This window comes from Ambystoma mexicanum, chromosome 3q (assembly GCF_040938575.1).
Source record: "Ambystoma mexicanum isolate Mex_15411 chromosome 3q, UKY_AmexF1_1, whole genome shotgun sequence".
NCBI lineage: Eukaryota > Metazoa > Chordata > Amphibia > Caudata > Ambystomatidae > Ambystoma > Ambystoma mexicanum.
The window spans coordinates 1,129,431,390-1,129,457,958 of record NC_090926.1 but is presented as its reverse complement, the minus strand read 5'-3'; the positions used below and the strand labels follow the sequence as shown (position 1 = coordinate 1,129,457,958).

At 49.9% G+C, this 26,569-nt stretch overlaps 1 protein-coding gene across 1 annotated transcript in view; it reads right to left on the bottom strand.

Moving 5' to 3' along the window:
• The window catches only part of LOC138447672 (macrophage mannose receptor 1-like), a 193,564-nt gene extending 189,967 nt beyond the window's left edge, over positions 1 to 3,597 (bottom strand). The window contains exon 1 of the mRNA XM_069603929.1: positions 468 to 3,597. Coding sequence (XP_069460030.1) covers positions 468 to 540 — 73 coding nt within the window. The 5' untranslated portion in view covers positions 541 to 3,597. The remainder of the gene's footprint in view (positions 1 to 467) is intronic.
• Positions 3,598 to 26,569: the final 22,972 nt, after the last annotated feature.

Below are 26,569 nucleotides of genomic sequence, written 5' to 3'. Positions count from 1 at the left end.
AGCAAGGTGGAAGCACAGGGTGACGGGCACGGTGAATGGCGTGTCCGGAGCCAGTCACAGATTGCAAAGGGACTGAACCAAAGAGAGCGAAGCTCCAATCGGCGCTCAGAGGCGGACCTCCAGGCAGGCCCGAGAGCCACCTGGCAAGGGTGCAAAGGGACTGCACGCAAGATTGCTCTAGAGCAGGGGTCTGCAACCTGCAGCTCTGCAGGTGGGGTGCACTGGGACTCACGCCGTCTACTGTGCTGGCTAGGGCTGATGCTAGCAACAGCCCAACACACCTGGAGAACCAAAGGTCGCGGCACCCGCTCTGGAACCAACCAGAAAAAGCTATCGCACAGTCCTTCCCTTCCTCCCTAGGCCCACTGGCGGGGGGCACTGCACACGTGGCAAATGCACACAAGCCAAAAGGCCATAGCATCCAACCCATGACACTACAAACCAATCAGAAAAAATGTGGAAATTACCTGACGGAGGTCTCTCAAGATCAGAGGCAGGGCCCAGCTCATCCTGGCCACTCAACACAACGTTCCCGTACATACTCTGCCAAGCTCTGTGCTCTGACTCCCCCAACTCCGAGACCCCTCGGGAAGTAACAGGAGGCTCTCTATAGTGTGTGAGGCTTGAGCCACTTTGTGGATATCCCCAGGAGGCTGGAGAAACTGGGTGAATATCCCAAGCAGGCAAGAGGTTGAAGGCACTGTGTCAATATCCCCAGCAGGCAGGAGGCTCGATGCACTGGGTGAATATCCCCAGCAGGCAGGACGCACTGTGTCAATATCCCCAGCAGGCAAGAGGCTGGAGGCACTGTGTCAATCTACCCAGCAGGCAGGAGGCTGGAGGCACCGTCTCAATATCCCCAGCAGGCAGGAGGCTGGAGGCACCGTCTCAATATCCCCAGCAGGCAGGAGACTCGATGCACTGGGTGAATATCCCCAGCAGGCAGGGCGCACTGTGTCAATATCCCCAGCAGGCAAGAGGCTGGAGGCACTGTGTCAATATACCCAGCAGGCAGGAGGCTGGAGGCACTGGGTGAATATCCACAGCAGACAGGAGGCTGGAGGCACCGTCTCAATATCCCCAGCAGCAGGCAGGAGGCTGGAGGCACTGGGTGAATATCCCCAGCAGGCAGGAGGCTGGAGGCACGTTTCAATATCCCCAGCAGGCAGGAGGCTGGAGGCTGGAGGCACTGTGAATATCCCAAGCAGGCAAGAAGCTGGAGGCACTGGGTGAATATCCCCAGAAGGCAAGAGGCTGGAGGCACTATGTCAATGTCCCCAGCAGGCTGTGTGAATATCCCCAGCAGGCAGGATGCCGGATGCACTGTGTGATTATCCCCAGCAGGCAGGAGGCACTGTGTCAATATCCCAAGCAGGCAAGCGGCTGGAGGCACTCGGTATATGTTGCGTGATGAGCCTTTAGGATTCAACAGGAAGCAAATGACAGTCTGAGATCCTATTTACTGTGAAAAGCCCAATCGGGAGTTAAACTGGAGTCTCTGGAGGGGCGGGGCAGGACTCGCTCCCTACTTCGTGAAGACCAATCAGGAGGCAACAGAATGGGGGTCCCTCTGTACTGTACCAGGAAAAGCCAAGGGACAACAGGCTGGTACCATCTGTACCGTGTGTAGAGTTCACAGGAAGCAACAGTCTCAAGCCTAGGTAGTGATGGAAACCACTCAGGGAGGGGTAGGTGAATATCCAGAGGCTAGGATCAGCCAGGAGGCAACAGGATGGAGAGTTGGCAGCAGGCGGTGGATCTCTGTACTATGCCAAGAACTCCAAGAAAACAACCGGCTGTGAAGAAGTCACAGGAAGCACCAGGTTGGGTATCGTCTTCTGCGTGGGGAAACACGCCAAAGACCTGGACACTGACTGCAGAGCCTGGAACAGGCAGGGGATCCTGTATGGGGATTTTACCGAAGGGAACAGGCTGGATATCCTGAAATGGGGGCCCTCCTGAGGGAACAGGCAGGAGATCCTGGTATGAGGACCCTATACAGGAATGAACAAGCTGCAGGTCCTGATATGGGGACCCCGCCCGAGGGAACAGGCAGGAGATCCTGGTATGAGGACCCTCCAGAAAGCAACAGGCAAGAGATCCTCAGATGACAGCCCTCCAGAAGGGAACAGGCAGGAGATCCTGGTATGGGGACCCTCCTGAGGGAACAGGCAGGAGATCCAGGTATGAGGGCCCTATACAGGAATGAACAAGCTGCAGGTCCTGGTATGGGGACCACGCCCGAGGGTACAGGCCGGAGATCCTGGTATGGGGACCCTCCTGAGGGAACAAGCAGGAGATCCACGTATGAGGACCCTCCAGAAAGCAACAGGTAAGAGATCCTCAGATGACAGCCCTCCAGAAGAGAACAGGCAGGAGATCCTGGTATGGGGACCCTCCTGAGGGAACAGGCAGGAGATCCTGGTATGAGGACCCTATACAGGAATGAACAAGCTGCAGGTCCTGGTATCGGGACCACGCCCGAGGGTACAGGCCGGAGATCCTGGTATGAGGACCCTCCAGAAAGCAACAGGCAAGAGATCCTCAGATGACAGTCCTCCAGAAGGGAACAGGCAGGAGATCCTGGTATGGGGACCCTCCTGAGGGAACAGGCAGGAGATCCAGGTATGAGGGCCCTATACAGGAATGAACAAGCTGCAGGTCCTGGTATGGGGACCACGCCCGAGGGTACAGGCCGGAGATCCTGGTATGGGGACCCTCCTGAGGGAACAAGCAGGAGATCCAGGTATGAGGACCCTCCAGAAAGCAACAGGCAAGAGATCCTCAGATGACAGCCCTCCAGAAGAGAACAGGCAGGAGATCCTGGTATGGGGACCCTCCTGAGGGAACAGGCAGGAGATCCTGGTATGAGGACCCTATACAGGAATGAACAAGCTGCAGGTCCTGGTATCGGGACCACGCCCGAGGGTACAGGCCGGAGATCCTGGTATGAGGACCCTCCAGAAAGCAACAGGCAAGAGATCCTCAGATGACAGTCCTCCAGAAGGGAACAGGCAGGAGATCCTGGTATGGGGACCCTCCTGAGGGAACAGGCAGGAGATCCAGGTATGAGGGCCCTATACAGGAATGAACAAGCTGCAGGTCCTGGTATGGGGACCACGCCCGAGGGTACAGGCCGGAGATCCTGGTATGGGGACCCTCCTGAGGGAACAAGCAGGAGATCCAGGTATGAGGACCCTCCAGAAAGCAACAGGCAAGAGATCCTCAGATGACAGCCCTCCAGAAGGGAATAGGCAGGAGATCCTGCTATAGGGACCCTGCTGAGGGAACAGGCTGCAGATTCAGATCTGGGGACCCCTCCCGAGAGAACAGGCAAGAGATCCTCATATGATGGCCCTCCGGAAGGGAACAGCCTGGAGATCCTGGTATGGGGACCCCTAAGAAGGGAACAGGCAGAAGATCTTAGTATGGGGACCCTCAAGATGGGAGCAGGCAGAGGATCCTGGTATTGGGAACCTGTAGAAAGGAACAGGCAGGAGATCCTGGTATGGGGGCCCTGCAGGAGGGAACAGGCAGGAGATCCAGGTACGAGGGGCTCCACAGGAACAGGCAGGCTGGCGGTCCTGTTATACAGACCCCGGAGGTGGGAGCAGCTTGGAGATCCTCTCTGAAGACTGAGCTGCAGCAGCCCCACAGGGTGAAGATGACCCGCCCTCAGAGAGGAGGACGTGTCTGTTCACCGATAAGGCCCAGCAGGGAGGCAGGAGGGAAGGGCTGCTGCGTGCACGGAAACAGCCCTCCATGGAGGACCCGGAAGATAACAACTGACACACGAGACCCCACCAAGACACAGGAAGCAAAGACGATGCACGCTGGGGGTGTCTCTACTGCAGCCCAGAGACCAAGATCAAGCGCACACAGACCCCCAGCTGGCAGAAAGCGGCAGAAGAAAGAGCTGCCCAGCAGGGAGGTGTGGAGGCGGTATAGAAGATGGACGCCGCATATAGCGCAGTCTCTGTGGTTAACGGCCAGTCCACCCCAGAAAGGGACACCTACTCAGCACCACGCGGAAAGCGCTTAATATGGACTGAGAGTGGGGCGGTGGTTCACGTGCCCTGAGGTCAAGAAAGGAACCACTCGCGGAGAGGGGCCCCGCGGGGCACATTCTTGGACGGTGGCAGCGCTTTCCCTGGTATGAAATCCAGGCGTGGTCGTCGATACATAGAGGAGCACAGGCCATAGTATGCACCCTTAGAAAATCATGTAAGGAAGAAGCACACTCACAAGAAGTTTAATTTTAAAATAGAGAAATTGGGCACAATATTAAAATTACATGAAGCCAAAATTCACATTTTGCAGAACATTTGCTAAGTACAACTCGGTAAAGTCGATAAACAACAATACTTTGGGAGACAAAATTGTAATCAAGTTGTTGTTAACCATATCCTGCCAAGAACCCGCTGCAAACAGCAAATAGATGCCCGGAGCGGCGTGGTCATTTCAGGTCCGATTGAGGTACAGATCCATACTTGGAACAGGTGCCTGCAACCTTTGGCTTTCCAAATGATTTGTACTACAACTCCCACCACCCCTAGCAAGCATAGTTAAAGGCGAGGGATCATGGGTATCGTGGTCCAAAACATCTTGTGAACTACAGCTGGCAGACCCCTGCTTTATTTATTTAATTTTTATTTATTCGGTATTTATAAAGCGCCTCTACATCAAATGGTGTTTCCAGGCGCCACATGACAAAAAAGCGGGGTGGGGGGGGGCGGGGGGGGGGGGGGGTGAGAAAACAACTATTATGGTCCTACTCTGCCTTTTTTGATTCGGATTGTGCAAGTGTAGCAGCAAGATGTGCAGGGAGTGGGGGGGGGGGGTAAGGGAAAATGCTAGGGTGGGAGGGAAGGCAGGAGGGGAAGAAGAGGGCCTCCGGGGATAGGCACGTGCTAAGGGGAGGGCAGGTGGGCCAGTGCCAGGGGATCCAAGGGATGCAGGGGGTGAGGACCACATGCTAAGTGCCAGGACGGGGGAGGACCAGGCTCGGTAGGGATGCACACCCCGCCAGGCTAGTCAGGGGAAGGGGAACCAGAAGGGCAAGTGCAGGTTGGGTGGGTGGGGGTCAGGAGGAAGGGTGCTGGGATAGACTGGATGAGGAGGGCCTGGCGCCCTCTAGGACTCTGAAGGGACCAGGCAGCCAGTCAATGTGGTAGAGTGGGGTGGGGGGGGGGTCTTAGCAGGGGAGGAGGAGAGGGAAGAAAGAAGAGAAAAGGAGGGTCTTGAGAAGCTTCCAGAACTTAAGGAGAACGGCTCAAGCCCGAGAGGCCATTCCAGAGGGAGGCTCCGGCCGAAGAGAGAGATCTACCCCCCACTCTCTGCTTGGAGACCGGCCAAAGAGAAATCTACCCCACTGTCTGCTTAGAGATCGCCAAAGAGAGATCTACCCCCCCTCTGATTGCAGACCGGGCGAAGAGAGATCTACCCCCACTCTCGGCTTGGAGACTGGCCAAAGAGAGAGATCTACCGCACTCTCAGCTTGGAGACTGGTCGAAGAGAGATCTACCCCCCTCTCTGCTTGAAGACTGGTCAAAGAGAGAGCTACCCCCCTCTCTGCTTAGAGACCGGCCAAAGAGATCTACCCCACTCTCTGCTTAGAGACCTGCTGAAGAGAGATCTACCCCCCTCTCTGATTGCAGACCGGTCGAAGAGAGATGTACCCCCACTCTCGGCTTGGAGACTGGCCAAAGAGAGAGATCTACCGCACTCTCAGCTTGGAGACTGGTCGAAGAGAGATCTACCCCCCTTTCTGCTTGAAGACTGGTCAAAGAGAGAGCTACCCCCCTCTCTGATTGCAGACTGGTCGAAGAGACGTCTACCCCCCTCTCTGCTTGGAGACCGGCCAAAGAGAGATCTACCCCACTCTCTGCTTAGAGACAGGCTGAAGAGAGATCTACCCCCACTCTCGGCTTGGAGACTGGCCAAAGAGAGAGATCTACCGCACTCTCAGCTTGAAGACTGGTGAAAGAGAGAGCTACCCCCCTCCCTGCTTGGAGGCCGGTCCAAGAGAGATCTACCCCCCTGTCTTCTTGGAGACTGGTCGAAGACAGATGTACTCCCCCCCGCCCCCGCCCTCTCTGCTTGGAGACACGTCTGATCTGCCTGCGGAGAGTTGGAGCTCGAGGAAGAATACTTTGGGATAACACCTGTGTGCTGGGATCCTTTCATCAACGCCATCCTGTCCCGAAGTCCTTTCCTCCATAACAGGCATCCTCAGCACGTGCCCCTTGGGGGACCCGCCAGCACTTAGGCTTCACCCCCACATCCTTCTTTCTCTGCACTTGCACGCTTCGAATGTCACACGGCCTAGTAGGACCACCGTTTTTGATTTATTTATTGTCTTTTTATTGATTATGTGTTCGCTTGTTCCCTTCCCTTTTGCCTCGTGGTGCTTTGAAACCCTGTCTAGTTGTATAAGCGCCTTATAAACGCCCAATAAAATAAAGAAATAAAACACATACCTCATGACTCTCGCGCCTCGGTGTTCATTCTCGCTCGCTCCCTTTGCCTCTCTGTGTGCGAGATGAGTGGGTACAAGTCAGAGGTTCACTCACCAGTGAGTGAGTTGTGAGTTAGCCGAGTGGAGGAGTGAGTCAGGTTGGTAAGTTGAGTGACCATAGTAGATGCACAAAGGTGAGTGTAAACAGTGAGGTGAATGGGTGATGCTATGCTCAAACATTCACTCCCCCACACATTCTCACTCGTAGGCGTGAGTATAGCCAGCGGTGGAAATAGAAAAAATGTGGTGGGGGATCCCACAACACAAGAGCCGGGCTGGGGGAGGAGCTTGCAGGCGAGGGGGCGTGGTCTAGAGGGGCAGGGCTCATAGAGGACAGCCAGCAATGCTGGAATACGTAAAAAAAAAAACGCATGCGCCGGCAGTATTGCCTTTTACCACGGCTTTGGCACTGGTGTGTGATAAACACAAGAGCATTGTGCATTACACACCAGTGCCAAAGCCGGCGGTAATTTTTTTTTTTTTTTTTACTATTCCAGCACGGTTCTTGATCTTGGGCAGCTGACTCTGGGCGGATCCCGAGATCCGGCTCCATAACTGGTGCCAGATCTCGGATCCGCCGAGAGCCGGCCCAATGACCAGCACTGAGTATAGCCACTGACATGAGTGTGTGAATGAGTGCGTCTGTGTGTAAAAGGGTGCTGCTTGTGAATGCTTCGTTTTTTGCAGCACATTTGAAAGTGACAAACTGTGCAGCTTTTTGCTTCTAGCACAAAATCACTATAAGGTGGATGTTCAGTTTAGGGAAGGTCACATTTATCGACTCTGGAAAAGGAGACTACGTACCATACCTTCACACATTGCGCTCCCTGACAGAAACACTTCAGGGCCCCATTGGCCAACCCTGTGACTGGGGCAGGATTTGTGGTCTTCTTCAAAAGTTAAGCATGTGACTAGGGCTTTCAGAATCAGCAGGGCCAAGCCACTATCGTCCACCAATGTAAGCAGGTCGTCCTAGATGAAGACTGCTGTGGTATCTGTTCTGTGGCAGTGGTGGAATCAGGATCGGTGATGGTTGAGAATCGATTGGCTTTTTGCTCTCAGGAAACCTCTTTCCTCATGACTTGGGCTGACCGAGTGAAGTATGCAATGTGAGAGTGGTATAATTCCTTGGGTGACGGCCTTTAGATGCTGTATTGAGTGAGTATGTCAGACTATTGGAAACGGTACCTGTGGAAAAAAGGCTTATGTCAACTACCATCATGAGGTGGGCAAGAAGGTCTGTGGAGTTATTTGCACATAAAACAGAGCCCTTGAAAAAGTTGTTAAGGAAGGGGTTTGTGTTTGAATGGGCAGTTGTAGAAGAGACACGTTTTAAGGAAATAAAAGAGGAGATCAAATTACCACTTAAGAGTTTTGAGAGTGGGAAAGCATGTGGTTCGGAGTGGATGCAAGCCGTTACGGCTCGTGGGCAACATTGTCGCAAAAGGATTTGGTCAATTAAGAGTAGAGGCATGAATCCAGGCCTCTAACAGTGAGCAGACGTATTCAATGGTAGAACAGGAGGCTCATCTGTATTTGGCCAGTGGAGCATTTCTTGTGGGGAATGGGATTTACCATAAGAACGGACCACAAGCTGTTGATAAATGTAATAGCATCAGTTGGGGGTATGAATTTATCAACGAGAGTCCAAAGGCTGGTCACTAAACTACAGGGGCTACACGTGCAAGATAGAATACATACCAGGTAGAGAGAACGTGCAGGCGGATTGCCTACTGAGGTTACCAATGAGTGGAATAGATGATCTCAGCGAATGGGACTACTTGGATATAAGGTGAGGAACAAATACGTACAGAAATCAGGTGGCTAGGAGAAAAAGCAATTTCGAGAGATGAATGGCGCGAGGAAGGAAGGATGAGGTATTAACTTGAGTTAAGCAGTATGGTATCAATGGATGGTCAACTGAAAGAGGATTGTGAAGAGAAGTGAGTTCCACGTGGAAGATTTCGGATGAGATGTGTGTTCAAGGGGGATGTGTAGTCAGAGGTGAAGTATTCATTTCTCCAAGGTCATTAAGGACAAGACTAATTACAGTTGCGCATGAGGGGCTTTTAGGTATATCAGCTACAAAAAGGGAAATGAGAGCAGACTTTTGGTGGCCGGATATGGATTCAGAAATAGAAAATGTAGTGAAGTTGTGTGTTCCTTGTCAACATTGTGAAACAGTGCTAGGAATAAGGAAGGAGTAGTCCCATGATTCTGGTTGAGTTAACAGTAGGTGCATGGAAGAAAATTGCCATAGACATAGCAGACCATTTTAGGTGTTACCCAAAGATTGCAGGTATTTGGTGAGTGTGATGGATTACTATTCCAAGTGGCCAGTGGTAAAACCCATGAGAGAGGTATATACCATGAGTGTAATGATGTGTTTGGAAAAAGGTATTAGCTCGTGAGGGATCACCGGAGGAAGTGGTGCAGGACAACGAAGTACAATTTAAATCAAAGGAAATGGTGGAATTTTTAAGAGATCATAACACTGTACATAATTATAATTAGTTATTTATAACACGCTTAATACCGAGAGGTTCAAAGCGTGGACCCGGGGATCGAACATGTGTTGCTCCACGTCATCTTGTTTCCAGGGCGAGTGCGCTGACCCTGAGCTATCCTCCCTAGACATACATGCACTTTTTTTTATATCAATCGCAATCGAATGGGATAATTGAAAGATTTTATAGGAAATGGAATGATCTGGAACAGATGTGGGTGAAAAATAAGTGGAACTTCAGGAGGGAGTTGGTGAGGTTTATTGCTTCTTATCGTACCACGCCTCACAGTGTAACCAATGGGACTCGTTGCCAGCTAATGCGTGGAATGTTGCTAGGCAACAGGGTGTGTCCGGGATGGGTAAGAGATGAAGGAACAATACTAGTGGAATGTGGATATGCAGAGAGATTTACGAGAAAGAGTACAGGATCAACAATGTCAGCAGAAAAAGTATGCTGGCGACAGGCGGGGATCAGGACTGCCTGTCATACAAGGAGGTGATTGGGTGAGGGTGAGCAATAGTGAAAGGATGATCAAGATTTTCAACTCCCATAAGGGTGAAGAAGTGCAAGGCAACGTGTGTGCATTTGGAGGTGGAAGGAGCGTGGGTGAGAACCGAATGAGTGGTCCATGGCGGGATCGTGTGGAAGAGCAAAGAGGGAACAGAATATTGTTCCTGTTTGTGATGAAAAACAAGTGGAGGGACTCAGCACTGGGAATGTACAAAACAACAATGAAACAGAATGGGGATCTCAAACCAGCAGAGGAACAAGGTCTGTGTTGATGAATCTACCAATGGGGTATAAAGCCTATGTAATGTACTAAAGAACTGTTTTCTTCAAAGTTGTATTGAATGGAAAAAAGGGAACTGTGTAGTATTGATAGTTCAAGCTGGTCAGCCTCTGTGCTTGACCCACGTGAACATTGAATGTTGTGAGAATGACAGTTGGGGAGATAGAGGCTTAATAGCAATTTGCTTTGGATACATTGAGTTACTTACCTCAACGTTTGGTCTTCCACTTCTACAGTGCGGCTGCTCCCGTTGAAAACATGGGTTGCCAAGATCTTTCAAATTGTCTGTGCTTTCTTCCACCCGGATTAAGATCAATAGAGCCAGTCGGATGTAGGTTGTGGGAGCGGGACTACTTGAGTCTGGGTAGGTGGTAGTCCATTGTAATATTTGATGAAGTCCGATTGGGAAGTTCAAGCGAAGACTCTAGGAGGCTCTAGGAGCTGGGACAAGCCATGTGCTACACAATGTCATTCAGAGGTGTGGCACAATTAGAAGCCATAACTTGTTTTCAGGACATACACAGGGAAGTGGGGTAATGGTAGGCATTGAACCTAATCACAAGTGCCAACCTAATATGCCCAAATGTGTTCCAATTCACCCCATTAATTAAACCTCTACCCTATCCCACATATTATACAAAGCGACTCAGCTGTGAGGGTTGAGGAGTAAAGCGATGGAGAGTGAGAGAACAGAGCAGAACTACAATCCATGCGCTCTTGCAAAAGAGGCACTACAAAACTGGCAAACCAACCCATGCAACATCACCAAGAATTGCTTCAACCTTATCTCCCACCAAAATAAAGATGCCATCACAAAAGCTAAAGCTAACGCCTTTAACACCCACATCACTAATGCAAATTCACAATCCGAAGAAATCTTTACTATATTTAAGGAACTTACTTCTCCCCCTAACACCACTGACGAGATCATCAAAGATGAAGCATGGTACACTAGTATTCAAGCAGCCATGCTTAATAAAATGAATCTTCTACAAAAAGCCTCTCTTCTCATTCAGAGACATCTCGGAACCTGAAATTAATAACATCCTTAAAAACGTAAAACCCTCAACATGTAAAGGAGACATATGATATGATATGATCGTTTATTTATATAGCGCCTATACACAATGTGTTTCAAAGCGATTCAAGGCAAGGGAGGCAACAAGGCAAAATACAACCACATTCTTACAGGCCAGGAAGTAAGGATGTGAAATTAACTATCGTACTCGGCCTGACGACATTTCAGATAGTGCAAGAGCTAAGACATAGATAAGGAAGGGAGGGAGGGGGAGAGTGGGAAGGAAATGGAAACAGACGGGCGACTACCGTACTAGGCCTGACGACATTTCTGGTAGAGCCGGAGAAAAACAAAAGATGAGGGAGAGGGGTGCAAAAAGGGAGGGGAGGAACAAAACAAGCGACTATCATACTAGGCCTGACGCTATTTCAGATAGTGCTGGAGGGGTGGTGGGGAGGTAAAAAACAGTAATGGGAGGGTGGAGGAAACAGACGAGGTTGCTATCATATTAGGTCCAGGGACAATTCTGATAGAGTAAGTGCATAGAAGAAAGTAAGGGGAGGAGATAGGAAAAGGGAGAAGGGAAAGGAGGAGATAAAAGAGATTAAGCAGTCAACAAGAGTGGAGAAGCAAGCGTGGAGAGCGAATACAATTGCAGCAGTCAGTAGTAACACATAATGTTGCAAGCCAGGATACAAGATGAAGATGGGAACAGCATGATTCAGGGTCACCATGAGTACAAGATGCAAAGGAAGTCCAGCATGAGAGTTGAGAAAGAGCATTGGCCACAATACAGTGATGGTGAAGGAAGGCACCAGGTGGGCGGGGCTTGCTAAGTGGTGAAAAAGAGCAGCAGGCAGGAAGGTACCAGGTGGGCGGGGCTTGGGCCAGGTGACCAAGATCCACTTACACCTGCTCCCCATCTGCAAAGGATAAGAAGCTGGAGGGCTCCTTAAGTAGGGAAACAGAGCGGCATCAGGAAGGCACCAGGTGGGCGTGGCTTGCTAAGTGGTGAAAAAGAGCGGGAAGCAGGAAGGCACCAGGTGGGCGGGCTTGCTAAGTGGTGAAAAAGAGCGGCAAGCAGGAAGGAACCAGTTGGGCGGGGCTTGCTAAGTGGTGAAAAAGAGCGGCAGGCAGAAAGGCACCAGGTGGGCGGGCCTTAGGCCAGGTGACCTAGATCCACTTGCACCTGCTCCCCATCTGCAAAGGAAAAGAAGCTGGAGGGCTCCTTAAGTAGGGAAACAGAGCGGCATCAGGAAGGCACCAGGTGGGCGGGGCTTGCTAAATGGTGAAAAAGAGCAGGAAGCAGGAAGGCACCAGGTGGGCGTGGCTTGCTAAGTGGTGAAAAAGAGCGGGAAGCAGGAAGCTACCAGGTGGGCGGGGCTTGCTAAGTGGTGAAAAAGAGCAGCAAGCAGGAAGGCACCAGGTGGGCGCGGCTTAGGCCAGGTGACCTAGATCCACTTGCACCTGCTCACCATCTGCAAAGGAAAAGAGGCTGGAGGGCTCCTTAGGTAGGGAAACAGAGCGGCAAGCAGCATGGCACCAGGTGGGCGGGGTTTGCTAAGTGGTGGAAAAGAGCAGCAAGCAGGAAGGCACCAGGTGGGCGGGGCTTGCTAAGTGGTGGAAAAGAGCGGCAAGCAGGAAGGCACCAGGTGGGCGGGGCTTGCTAAGTGGTGAAAAAGAGCGGCAGGCAGGAAGGCACCAGGTGGGCGGGGCTTAGGCCAGGTTACCTAGATCCACTTGCAGCTGCTCCCCATCTGCAAAGGAAAAGAAGCTGGTAGGGAAACAGAGCGGCAAGCAGGAAGGCAAAAGGTGGGCGTGGCTTGCTAAGAAGTGAAAAAGAGCGGCAAGAAGGAAGGCACCAGGTGGGCGGGGCTTGCTAGGTGGTGGAAAAGAGCGGCAAGCAGGAAGGCACCAGGTGGACAGGGCTTGCTAAGTGGTGGAAAAGAGCGGCAAGCAGGAAGGCACCAGGTGGGCGGGGCTTGCTTAGTGGTGGAAAAGAGCGGCAGGCAGGAAGACACCAGGTGGGTGGGGCTTAGGCCAGGTGACCTAGATCCACTTGCACCTGCTCCCCATCTGCAAAGGAAAAGAAGCCGGAGGGCTCCTTAAGTAGGGAAACAGAGCGGCAAACAGGAAGGCACCAGGTGTCCTCCTAAGCTCATTAAGGACTGCGCAGATAGCCTTGTTCCCCTACTGACAGCCTTTATCAATGTCTCCTTCAGAACCGGCATCATTCCCGCCAGCCTCAAAGAGGCATAGGTCCGCCCCCTTCTCAAAAAGCCCACATTGGACCCCACTCAACCTAACAACTACTGCCCAATAACCACCATGCCCTTCCTCCCCAAGATCATGGATAAAGCTGCCCATTGCCAAATCCAACAATTCCTTGAAGACCACTCCATTTTAGGCACCAGACAACCTGGCTTCAGCAAAGGACACGGTACAGAAACTGCCCTAGTTGATTTTAAAAAACCAGATCACACAAATCATGGACAAAAGAAAACCAGCCCTCCTGCTACTCCTAGACCTCTTGGCTGCGTTCGATCTGGTGGACCACAAGACTCTCACATCTCACCTCACCCAATCAGCAAACTTCTACAAAGAAACAGCCCTCTGGGTCACCTCCTTCCTGGAGGTTAGGACCATGAAGGTCTTCTCCGACACGGCTAATGCAGCCCCCACCACCATCCACTGTGGAGTCCGACCGGGCTCCTGCACAGTGCCCACTCTTTACAACCTGTTTACGAAGCCCCTCTTCGAAAAACCTGACACCCTGGGTATCGCATACACCAACTATGCTGACGATACCCAGGTACTCCTTCCACTCTCTGGAGTATACCACAAAGACGCTGAAGCACTCGACACAATCTACTCCACCATTTAGGCCTGGATGGCAGCCAACGGCCTTGGCCTCAATGGGGACAAGACCGGAATCCACATACGAGGTCAAAAAGCCACTCTAGCCAAACTCGACAAATTATACTCCAACTTCACCATTGATAAAACCATCATCCCTGTGTCCACCTCTGTGAAGACCATAGGACTTTATTTAGACTCTACCTTATCCATGACAAAACAGGTCAGGGCCATCTCCTCTGCCTACACCACCAAACTCATAAATGCAATTAAGCCATACATCTCCAAACCCAACTGTCTATAGCTAGAGCAACCATTGGTGCTAAACTTGACTACTGTAACGCCCTCCTAGCAGGCACGTCAGCGAAGAACATCAAACAATTCCAAATCACGCAGAACAATGCAGAAAGAGCAGCACTCGGCATCGCAAAAAGAGACCACATCACCCCTGCCAGACAAGAAGCACACTGGCTCCCAGTTAAAGAACGCATCACATTCAAAATCCTCACTCTCACTCACAAATGCCTCTCCCGCACAGCACCTTCTTACTTATCCGAGGCTATAACGAAATACATCTCCACATGACCAGCCAGAGCTCGCTACGCCAACAAAATACACCCCACCCCCACATAAACAGAGCTAGAGCTGGAGGGTTAGGATTCCCCAACATAGCCTCCAAGCTATTGAACTCTTTACCTGCTGACATCGGAGCCAAAAACTCCCTCCCTGCTTTCCGGAAAAAACTAAACACCACCCTCTTCACCTAATCCCTATCTCTCTCCCCTCTGTATTGTAAATAAGGCATATGTCAACGCAACTGTAAATAAGTCAAATGTAAAGTAAAATGTACTGTAAATAAGAAAAGTGATCTGTAACTAAGAAATATGTTCTGTAACCAGCTCTACAATGCCTCTGGGCTGCTGTGTGCTCAACAAATGTGAATAAATAAATAAATAAATAGATAGGAATGAAGGTGCAGGGGTTGGCTTTGTAAAAGGGAAAAATCTAGGAGGAGGGAAAACAAGGTGAACAGGAGAAGTTTTGTTTTGTACAATGGAAAGATGAAGGAGGAGAAAAGAGCAGGAGAAAGGAGGCAATTCAAGGTGAAGGAAAGAGAGCTGGAGAGTCACCACAAGAAGAAAGAAAGAAACATCAAAAGAGAGGATGGTCAAAATATATTAGGTGGATGAGAGGAGGTATTGTGCACCTCAAAGAGGTTGGAAGATGAGAAGAACTAAAAGGACAGGAGGTGAAGGAAGGGGAAGGTCAGAAACGAGTGCGAGCCAGGGCTGGAAATGACCTGGGGTAGGTGGGAAGAAATAACAAGCAAGAAAGTAGGAGATAGAAAGGCAAAGTTTACTGTTTTTGATCTGACAGAGGAAGAACCTTTCTCGTGGCCTGCCCAAGTTCTTGGCCTAAATACTGCTTTATAGTAACCAAGGCGGGAGAAGAGTGAGATTTCATGGTAGGCCATATTCACAGACCAAGGAATGGGAGACCAGAGCCTGTGGTGCTGTCAGGGATGGCACTCTATTAAGAGTGGCACAGGACACCCAAAAAGGGTTTGGGTGGTTGTGCCTAAATAAAGTGGACAGAGAAGCACACACACAGCTGAAAGGAAAGAGAACGAAGAGTAGGCAAGAGTAGCAAGGAAAAGGTACAGAATGAATTCCCTCTTGGGGTGTATGCAGATATAGGAAAAGAGTATTCCACGAACCTTAGGAAATACTCAAGCCTTCTGCACAGTTTGCTATAACAGAGGCCCACGCTGTTTGCTCATGGCTTGGAACAGCAGCTATGGGTGTCTGTAATGTAGAAAAGAGACAAGGGAAGGGGCAGAGGTTGACTGATGGGAACCAACAGACAAGCTCTGTACAAAAGGGTCTACAAACAGGACAAGAGAAGATACTTACAGACAAATCCAGGAAAAGGAGGTTGATGGCAAACTAGCAGAAGGAAATGAAGGGAAAGTCGTGTAACAGGATAGGATAGCAGAGGACAGTAAGGAACAAGGTTGAGAGCTCAGAGGAGCAGGAAAGCAATGAGCAAGCCCACAGGAGCAGGGCTGTAAGGTAGAGAGCCCAGAGGGAAAGGGCTTAGGGCAGCAGAGTAAAGCAGGCTGCACGGCAAGGAACCCAGAAGGACCGGGCAGCAAGGAGTGAGCCCTGAGGGGCAGGGCTGCTGACCGTAGAAGGTTGCAGAGGACTGTAGAGGGTTGCTAGGCCGAGAACCCGGTGGAAAAAGGTAGGTAGTAAGCAGCGGAGCGTGATCAGCTGCAAAGTAGGAAGCCCAGAGGACAAGGACTGTAGGCAGCCGGAGTGAGGCAGGCTGCAGAGCAGGGAGGCCAGAGGACAAGGGCTGAGACTGGAAAGCAGCAGAGCCTGATCGGCTGCAATGTAGAAAGCCCGGTAGGGCAAGGGCGGAGGCTGGAAGGCAGCAGAGCGTGATCGGCTGCAATGTGGAGAGCCCGGCAGGGCAAGGGCGGAGGCTGGAAGGCAGCAGAGCGTGATCGGCTGCAATGTGGAGAGCCCGGCAGGGCAAGGGCGGATGCTGGAAGGGAGCAGAGCGTGATCGGTTGCAATGTGGAGAGCCCGGCAAGGCAAGGGCGGAGGCTGGAAGGCAGCAGAGCATGATCGGCTGCAATGTGGAGAGCCCGGCAGGGCAAGGGCTGAGGCTGGAAGGCAGCAGAGCGAGATCGGCTGCAATGTAGAGAGCCCGGCAGGGCAAGGGCGGAGGCTGGAAGGCAGCAGAGCGTGATCAGCTGCAAGGCAGGAGCCTGGAAGAGCAGGGCTGAGACAGGGAACCCAAAAGGCTAGGGCTGTAGGCAGCAGGGTGCAGCAGACTGCAAGGCAGGAGCCCACCAGGGCACTGGAACAAAGAGCAGGTGAACTCAGGAAACAGCATACAAAGTTTGTAGCTCGAAGCAAATAAGGTGCCGGAAGGACACTCAATGCAAGAGAGTGAGCTCTCGCAGGCAGCAGCCTTTATACTGCCCAGCCCAGCACAGAGGTAGGCAAATTGGTTGCACCTGGCTCAGCACACCTGCAGACAATCGGCCACCTCCCTCTCTGTTCCTGAGCTGGTGGAAGCAGAGCAAATCTCTAGGGCTTCTGGGGATTGTAGTTCTGATGAAGAAAAATAGGAATAGCCAGGAATAGATGGTTATAGCCAAGTGTATTATGGTAAGTGTAGTTTTCTGGGAAAAATAAAAAGGCACCAAAGTCTTGCAAATGGGAAATAAAGTCCAAATAGTGAATAGCGGTTGATCCAGGAGTTTTCTGTAGATAAACGAATAACAATTTGTCCATATTGATTGCCAATGTATGCGCCCATGGCGCAGGCATGACAGGTGCACGTTTGAGGGACAAAAACAATGACTGCAGTGTAACAATCCAAGCAGGAAAGAAGTAGAACTAATAGACTGTCAATGGCTGAGCCCCACAGCATGGAATTTGGGGGCCTCACACCATTCAAAATAGCTTAAATCCAGGAAAGCCAACGTTCATCCAGACCACATCAGAAGGACACTGTAACCTTTGGAACTTCCAAGGTCTGAGAGGTAACTTGTGGCACGCACCCAGGTTGATACAGTTATGTTTGGAATTTATATGGCTTCACCGTTCACGCAAAGGGCAGCTTGGTGCTAGGACCCTCACAACGCACGACAACTGCCAACAATGGGATTTAGAAAAAGTGGATTTTGAGTAGCTTGCAAAATACAGAATGTTTCACTGTGGCGCGCAACGCATATGGAAGAAAATTCCACAGTTTGGCTGCAACAACTGAGAAGGCTCGACCTCCCATACGGGAAAATCTAAACCGTGGAACTTGAATATACAAGGATTCCATAGAGCTTAGAGCACGGCCAGGGACATACAGGTGGAATTTAACTTGCAAATATTCTGCTCCACAGTCATAGAAAGCTTGGTGGAACGAACAAAGATTTGAATTGAATGTGCTTTGAAATGGGGAGCCAGTGACGGATACAGAGAACCAGAGAAATGAGAGCTCTGAAAGGCGTTCAAGTAGCTTCTCTTGCCACAGAGTTCTGTTACATCCGCAGGCGATGGGTCAGATACAAGGGTTTGGAAAGATAGAGTTACAGTAATCAACTGAACTCATCATCAATGAAGCCACCACTAATGCATGGAACTGTGGAAGGAGAAAGAAAATAATTCTCCGCCACCGTTTAAGTTTGAAATAGCCTGCCTGACAGATAGCGGACACCTGGGCCTCATTAGAAAGTGAGTCAGTGATCTTCACTCCCAGATCCCGGACACAGGGAACCAGCATGGGAAAAAGACCTAGAGCAGTGGACCAGAGAGCAGGGGTCAATAATACTGTAGCGGAGGAGGAGCCAACCACAAGTACCTCCATCTTGTCCTCATTCAACCTCAGCCAGTTATCGTTCATCCAACATTCCACGTCCTCCAAGCAACTGCTGAGCTAATTTGCGGTGCCCGGCTGAGCTAGATTCAGCTGGAAAATGATTTGCGTATCATCAGCATAGGAGTAGCAACGGAGTCTGTGGGAGTGGATGACCATATTGTGAGGGGTCAGTAATGAGAGGCGGACAACTGCTTGTTTTTTTATCAAAATGAAAAATGTTAACAAAAGTAAAAAACTGCAAATTAAACCTCACTAAACCTACTCTATCTGGGAGTTCCCTACCTTTTCTAAGGTCTAAGGGATGAACTCCTACCATCTACAAAACCGGCCCTCACACTAAACAAAACAAGAAAATAACCAACAACCACTGATTTGGATGACCTTCACCTGTCCTGGGTAGATCCCTTGCCCAGGATTACTGAAAGTCAATTGCTCCCAAATATTTAAAATGGAAAGTAAAGTCATGAACCAATTCTTAAAAGTTCCAAAAGGAAATAAAAGTTCACCAAACAGGAATCCTACTGGTAACAGTTCTACAGTCTTCTGTTGAAAAGTTCCCCTTCCAATTCCAGCCAAGAAAGCAACGTCAATGGTAAACCTGGCTATCCTTCTTCCAGGATTGGTTTGCCACAGTTCACAAACCAGAGAAACAACTTCTACTTCAACAACTTCCTTGGTATTCTTGACCTGTGCAGTGTCTTTAGTATACTTGGCAGGTGTTGCTTTCCTCTTAACAACCCCCTTCCACTACAGTTACTGTGGGAGCAGGCTCCTTTGCTCTACGGTATAGCACTAACTTCAATCAGCTCTATGGTAAGATGCACTGACAAGAATATACAACCACAATTCAGTTAGGTCTACTCCAACTTGATATTTAGAATTATAAGGTGTTTAAAGACAAGACTTGGCAACGCACTCTTCTTTCCTAAACTGGATGGAGAAAAGGTGTCACAAGGAAGGGGATACCACGTCTCAACCTTCGGTGTCCCACTTCTACTCCCCGAGGAGCCCCCATCCAGGTGATCCTCCCGCACTGGTCTACCCCCAGGAACTGGATCCAATAGCGATGGCCGTGTCCTGGCCACCTGGATGAGATATCCCCGGGGACTAGCGGGTGAGACACCTTCAAATTTCTCACAGAAATCACAATTGTTCACAAGCAACCTCTCTTTGATGGACTATACCTTGTAACAAATTGTGAAAGTCAGCTTTAGGTTTCCGAGTGATCTGGAAAGCGTTCCCCCCCCTTCTTAATTGGAGATATGCAACCACTCCGGTAGTATTTCAATAGCTCAACAATGGAAAATAAAAGGTTTCTTTTATACACGAGCAGTCCGATTGGCATTAGGAGTTTGCATGATACATTCTCATTGTTAGATGGCCTCCTCACAGTGATGAACAACTTCTACTAGCTTCCACGCTTATGTGAGATATTATTAAGCTGTTCAAAGTTATCGGCAAAGTTTTCAAAGTGAACCTGCTTATGGAGCTTCACTCACCAGCTCCAGGAACACTAATTTTGCGGGCTGCTTCCACTTCTCCGACCTCTTTGAGCTCTACTACTACTTTAGGCACTCTTGTGACCCACACCCTTTGGCAGCACAGGTGTCTTCGGTCTGGTCTTAACCACGGGGAGTCTCTATCACTCCTATGTCCCTTGGATTGCTTCAGTACACAGGCCTCGGGTTGCAGCACAGTCTTGGCTCTGCATTCACAGTCACGAGGTGCACCTGGGAAGACTTTCAGCCTTGTCACATCTCCCTCAATGCAGCCACGCCAAAGCAGGATTTGTGAACACATGACTCTCTCAGGGCTTGCAGGTGAAATCTGCTTTCCTCTTGTCCCGGCGTACCTTAAGTGAACACACTTCCTCAGGAACTGCCAGCCTTGTGCTCTTCTCCTTCCGCTTCTACTACCAGTCTTCCAGTTCCTGCTCCATTCTACTTCCCCCCTCCTGCTGCAGCCTTTTATGCTCCTTAGGTGGAGTCAGGTGTGTAATTAATGTCAGGTGCACACCCTTATTGCTAATTGCCTGACCCTGGCAAAGACTGAGGTCTGCTTGCCTGTCCTTCACTTTTCCAGTCCTCTACAGTCCTCTTCTTCGTGTCAGTTCCTATGGGTGACATGTTTTTCACTTTTGTGAAATTATGGTTTTTGATTTCTTTTAGATTTAAAGGAATGGTTCGCCCAAAATTTTTTATTTCTAAAATAGATAGGCATCATAAAAAAAAAACAATTGGCATATTTTTTTTTGAAGCCCCTATGTAAAATTTTGAGCAATTCAAGCTCAAGAATTGAAAAAGCAAGCACATGGGCGCATCCATTTTGTGAAATGGCTGCTCGCCTGTGCTGGCTTTTGCGGCACTAATGAAGGAAAAGCCAGCCAGCTGTAGTAAACAAAAGCTACCACTGGGTGGCTTTTCCTTCATTGGTGCCGGGACTCGGAGGACGCGGACCGGAGACTACAGGCAGAAAAGCTGCAGCTGCATCTCGGTAAGTGCTATTTTTTTTTTTTTTTTAAATAAGCACTAGCTGTGTTTTTTTCCAAAGTTTTCCGGGCTGGAGGAGCCCGGAAAACTTAGAAATAAAACTGCAGCTTTAAAAACGTTGTATTTATGTTTGCGGTCGCTTTTGAAGCGACCGCAAACATAAATACAACGCTATTGTGTTTGAAAATGCTGCGGTTTTTCTTTCTGGTAGCTTTTGTTTACTACAGCTGCCTGGCTTTTCCTTCATTAGTGCCGCAAAAGCCAAAGCGAGCACAGCGGCGGTCATCCATTTCACAAAATGGATGCCCCCATGTGCTATCTTTGAGCTTGAATTGCTCAAAATTTTACAAAAAAAAATGCCAATCGTTTTTTTTTATATTGCCTATCTATTTTTGAAATAAAAATTTTTGGGGGCGAACCATTCCTTTAATTCCCTTAGTATTTTAAAAGAGGGATTATAGGTTTTAACCTTATTGGAGGAAGAAGATGTAGGCAGGGCAACATTTCCATTATTCCTAGTAGTGCACCTTTGGTATTGAGGAGGCTATTTGATTGCAGGGATAAAAAAGGGGTTGTTGCTTAGATGGAATAGGTTTAGATGTCATAAACTTAGAATTTACCATCTCAGTTTTGACAGGACTTTGAGAAAATGACAATAAGCCACAACCTCTTCTGGCATGATGGTAAGAGAATCCTTTTCAGAGAGAAAATACAGCATCTCATCCCACCGATTCTCCTTCCTCCCTACCCTTGGCTCTGTTTCCACCCAAGTGATCCTCCTGCAGTACACCACCCCCAGGATTGGGATCAGGAAGAGTCTGCCTTCTCCTGGCCACCTGGGAGGAGACTATAGGCAGGGTTTTGGTGAGGGATCTGCAGGATTCTTCACAATATCCAGTGGTTGAACGTAGATGCCAAAGAGAGTAGGGGACATGGTGGAGCCCTTGGAGACCCCACAGGTAAGATGAACTGGCAAGGAGTGAAAAGGCGGTAAGGAGAGGGATTGCACTCACCCTTCCAGAAATGAGTTAAACCAGGCCAGAGAAACCTGCCTGCGACATTCCACCAAGCTGAATGGAATGGTCATGAAATGAAATGCTGCTGACATAGGTCCACAAATATCAGTGGACCCGCAACGGGCTGATCAACAATCTGGACCAGATCATCTTTTGCTTAGACAAGAATGCTCTTGGTGCCCCAACAAGGGCTTAAAACAGATTGAAATGGTCAAAAAAGCATGAATTTTCAAAAAAAGCAGAAGTCAATGGTGAAATAAGCACTTCCTACAATTTCATGCGAAAGGGGAGCAGGGAGATGGGTGACAATTAGCTGGGATATCAGTGTCTTTTATTTATTTTTTTAACTTTTATTTTTGTTGACAGGGGCAGATAGCGTACACATACATCGGAGCAGTAATAATAAATTTGGTACACATATACATGAATACGATCGGCTTACATGCAAGAATAAGACAACAGTGGTCAAGTAGCGACATATCATGGAGCACCAACATCTCAACCAGTTAACGGAGAGGGCTGGGAGGACTCGTCCAGGGAGGAAGTATCAATTAGGCTATTCAGATAGCTGTTGAAAGCAGGCCAAATATTATGGGGATGGGAACGGGGCGGGAGCATACCCAGGAATTCTTCCTCGCAGTTTCGAGACCATGTGAGCAGATTCAACCATTTCTGGTATGTAGGGGGGGTTGGGCTCTTCCAACTTTGAAGAACACACTTCTTGGCCACCACACAGCTCACGTTCAAGAACTTAAGCATGTCCCTAAGTCCCCCAGGTCCCGACACCCCAAACAGGACCCCCATCGGGTCGGGCTCGACAACAGAATCAGTGATTGCAGACAGTGTCTCTATGATCTTACTCCAGAAGGTGGCCAGCGCAGGACAGTTCCAAAACATGTGAAGATGGTCCGCACCTTCGCACTGCAGCGGGGGCAGAGCCGTGGATCAGAGTGTGCAAACCTCGAAATTTTACATGGAGAGTAATACAGCCAGTTGAGCAATTTATATTGTATGGACGGTAACGGAAGTTCAGGGACACCCTGTTAGTATGAGAGCACATCTTTTCACACAGTTGGTCAGTGAGTTCCACCTCCAGCTCGGAGGCCCAGTCGTCCCGGGCCCTGGACGGTTGGGGAGAGGCAGTAGTCAGTAACAGTTTATACAATGAAGAAACCACCCCTCGGGCGCCACTCGAGTTGGCGATATAAGCAATTCGAGGGGAGTCCTGGGGCTCATCAGGAAAATCAGGCCACGCACTGCGGAAAGCAGCGCAGAGCCTGTAGAACTGCAGAAGCTCCATAAAGGAGCCCGAGTGTCCCGGTCTCCACGTCTGTGGTGTTATAAACTGCCCTTCTGGATACAAATCAGTGAGGGCACGGTATCCCAGGGCCTCCCAGTGTCGTGCCAGGGCGATGTCATGTGTGGGTTCCAGCCCTGGAAGGTTCCAGGCGGGGAGCCACTTGTAATACGGGTACTGTTCGTCACAGGTTTTAAACATCTGGGCCCAGGCCTCCACCGTGGTCCGGGCGGGATCAATGAGCGAGTCCGGTTCATACCGTCTGTCTAGAATCAAAGACATTACATTAGTGCCTGCAGCTACCAGAACCTCCAGCTTGACATGGGGACGGGGTGGGGGCCCAGGATACCAGTATGATGCAAACTGTGCCTGTGATGCCGTCCAGTATCGTAGCAGGTCCGGGGCTGTGAAGCCCCCTCTGTCATATGGCAGAGCCATGTCTGACCACTTCTTACGCACCGCACCAGAGTGTCATAAGAATTGGGCAAGCAATTTGTGCAGGTTCGCGAAGTAGCTCCTATCCGGCTAGATGGGGTCATTACCAAAAATGTATAGTAACTTGGGAAGTAGGATCATCTTCACCAGTGAGAGCCTACCAGCTAGTGACAGTGGAAGGGCGCACCAGCACGCAATTTTGGCCTTGGCTTGCTCCGCCACAGCCCTATAGTTGTCTGCGAGTAACGAATCTTTGGTCAGGGACACCTGGACTCCCAAGTACCTAATTCCTTGCGGGGACCAACGGAGCGGGTACTTAGTGGTGGGTTGTATCGTGGAGCTAGTAAGGGGGAAGATCTCAGATTTAGTATAGTTTATAGTGAACCCGGAGTATGTACCTATGCGGGTGATATCACGTAAGATTGGGCTTAGATGAACAGCTGGGTCCCTTATGAAAAGCAACACATTGTCCGCATATAGCGAGACAATCTCCGTGGCGCCTTTCAGCCGTATCCCCTTGCATGCATGCCGTTCCCTGATATAGTCGGCCATTGGCTCCATTGTCAAAGCGGACAAAATCGGGGAAAATGGGCATCCCTGTCGGGTGCCTCTAGAAAGAGGGAACAGAGCGGACGTCTGGGAGTTAACTCGAACCCTAGCCACCGAGGAAGTGTATAGTAACTTAATATATGCTATCATGTTTGGCCCTATACCCATAGCCTCCAATACCAGCCAAGTATATTTCCAAGACACCATATCAAAAGCCTTTTGGGCATCTAATGTGACCGCCACTGCACTTGCGTCCTGGTCAATGCGGGCCATGACATTGACCAGCCTTCTTATATTGTGGGACGTCGATCTCCCTGGAACAAACCCTGATTGATCGTTGTGTACCATATAGGACATGACCGGGAGAAAGCGGCTAGCAATCACTTTGGCGAAGATTATAGTGTCCAGATTCATTAATGACAGGGGCCTATAAGATCCACACTCATCTGCAGGCTTACCAGGTTTAAGCAGGACTGTAATGACGGCCTCACGCAGTGTCGGAGGAAGGGTGCCTAACCGGAGCGATTCGTTCCAAACTTCCAGCAATTTGGGGGCCAGAATGGCCACGTGCTCCTGATAGAACTCTGCTGTTAGCCCGTCTGGACCGGGTGCTTTTCCCTTGGGGAATTTGGATATCGCCTCAACTATTTCATCAAGCAGTATGGGGGAATCTAGTTGGTCTCTGGTAGCGGGGAAGATGATCGTCGTAGGGATCTGCTCGAGGAGACCACGCATTTGGGACTCACTGTGCTCAGGGGGCTGGGAGTATAGTTCTGCATAGAAGTCCGTAAAGACTTCCAGAATTCGTTGATCGGTCCATTGTTCCGATCCCAAGCTGTCCTTAACGCTAGTGATCTGCGCTGGACCCCATTCACCCCTAGCCACTGCAGCCAGCGTCCTGCCAGGCCTGTCCCCCTCTCCATATTTGCGAGCCACCTGTGGGCGACTGAAGTATTGAACTTCCCTGGTGGCTTGTGCATTAAAGAATTGGAGCTCCACACCGATTCTAGAGAGAGTGGCCGGGTCAATGGATGTAGGGTGCGCGCTCTTTAGAATGCGTAGTTTGGATTCAGAGCGGGTAAGGGCCGCTCCTATGGCTCTGAGAACTCTCGCCTCCCTCGATATGGACATTCCCCTGATGAAGACTTTGAAGGCCTCCCATTGGACCCCCAGAGAGGTGGACTGGGGTGTGTTAAGCTCAAAGTAGGACTGTATGTCAGACAGAATATCCGCCTTGAATACTATGTCCTAAAGGGCCAAAGACTTGAAACGCCATGAGTTAAGAGTGGGGGCAGGGACTCCTAAATCTACAGATAACCGAATAGGTGAGTGGTCCGATAAGGTGCGTACCAAAATTTGAGTTTCAACCACCCTCCCCAGGAGCGTACTAGACAAAAGGAACATATCGATTCTGGAGGAGCTGTCATGCACAGAGGAATAATGAGTGTATTCACGCAACTGCGGATGCAGTACCCGCCATGCGTCTCGAACATCAAGCGTGGTGCTGTGCGCCAGGAGTCTACGTGCCGCATTAGAAAGCAGTCTGGGGGCAGTGCCTGTTCTGTCCAGTGTGGTGTCCAATATGAAATTCATGTCCCCAACCCAGATGATCTGCACTCCCACATAGCCCAATAATATAGATACCATCCGGTCGACAAAGTCGGGAGAGTCCACATTGGGGCCATATGTGTTAACCAGCAAGTATTCCCTGTTAGCTATTGCACAGTGTAGAATGACATATCTTCCTTCTGAGTCTATATAGTTCTTGTGAAGTACAAACCGGAGTGACCTATGGACCATCGTCAATGCCCCTCTGGCACGTGACGAGTAGGAGGTGAAATATCTATGGGGACCCCATGACGGTGCCATGCACCTAGCCAAATGGCCCTCAGAGTGTGTTTCCTGCAAGAGCAGTATTTTACAGCTGTGCCTGTTGGCGTGGGCCATGATTTTACGGGCTTTGCTGTAGTTGCTCAAACCCCGGACACTCCAGGACATCACTATTGTCACCATTTCAGAAGACTAGGGTACATCCCACAACCTTTGTCGAAACTTACACAGTGGATTAAGAAAGCTCCCGCGGGGGTGCTCCAATGTCATGCGGTCTGCCAAACCGCCCCCGTCATTTACAATACAGTTCCTCGAATCCCCAACATTACCACCACCCACCCTCACTGCCCGCCCCTAACTTGCAGTGGGAATTACCCCCCCCTTCCCAAAAGCATGTGCCACCAACTGAACCAGTGCAGGTGCCACCAGGTGACTCGACACTCCGTGAGCAAGGGAGGTCAGAGGACACTATCCAACGGGGATATGCCCATATGGGATATCAGTGTCTAAAGAAGGGGTCCACCAAGGCATGTTTAAGCTCATTGGGAATAACACCTGTAGAGCGCGAGTGATTATTGGCTTCAGTTATAACAGGGGCTATATCCAAAATAATGTCCTTCTTAATACTCGGAGTAAAAGCATCAACAAGATGCATTCGTTCTAATCATAGCTAATCTGATGTCCTCTACGAAAATGGAGGAAAGCAGGACCAAGAGTAGATTTGTAGTATCTTTTGCAGAAAGTCTATAGGACGGCCACTTTCCACACCCTATGGAAAACATGTGATCCTAAAGTTTGGACTCCTATTATAATTTTCTTGTTCAGAGATTTCTTTCTCTGCCTCCTCCAGAAGTAGTTACATGGTTGACACTATTT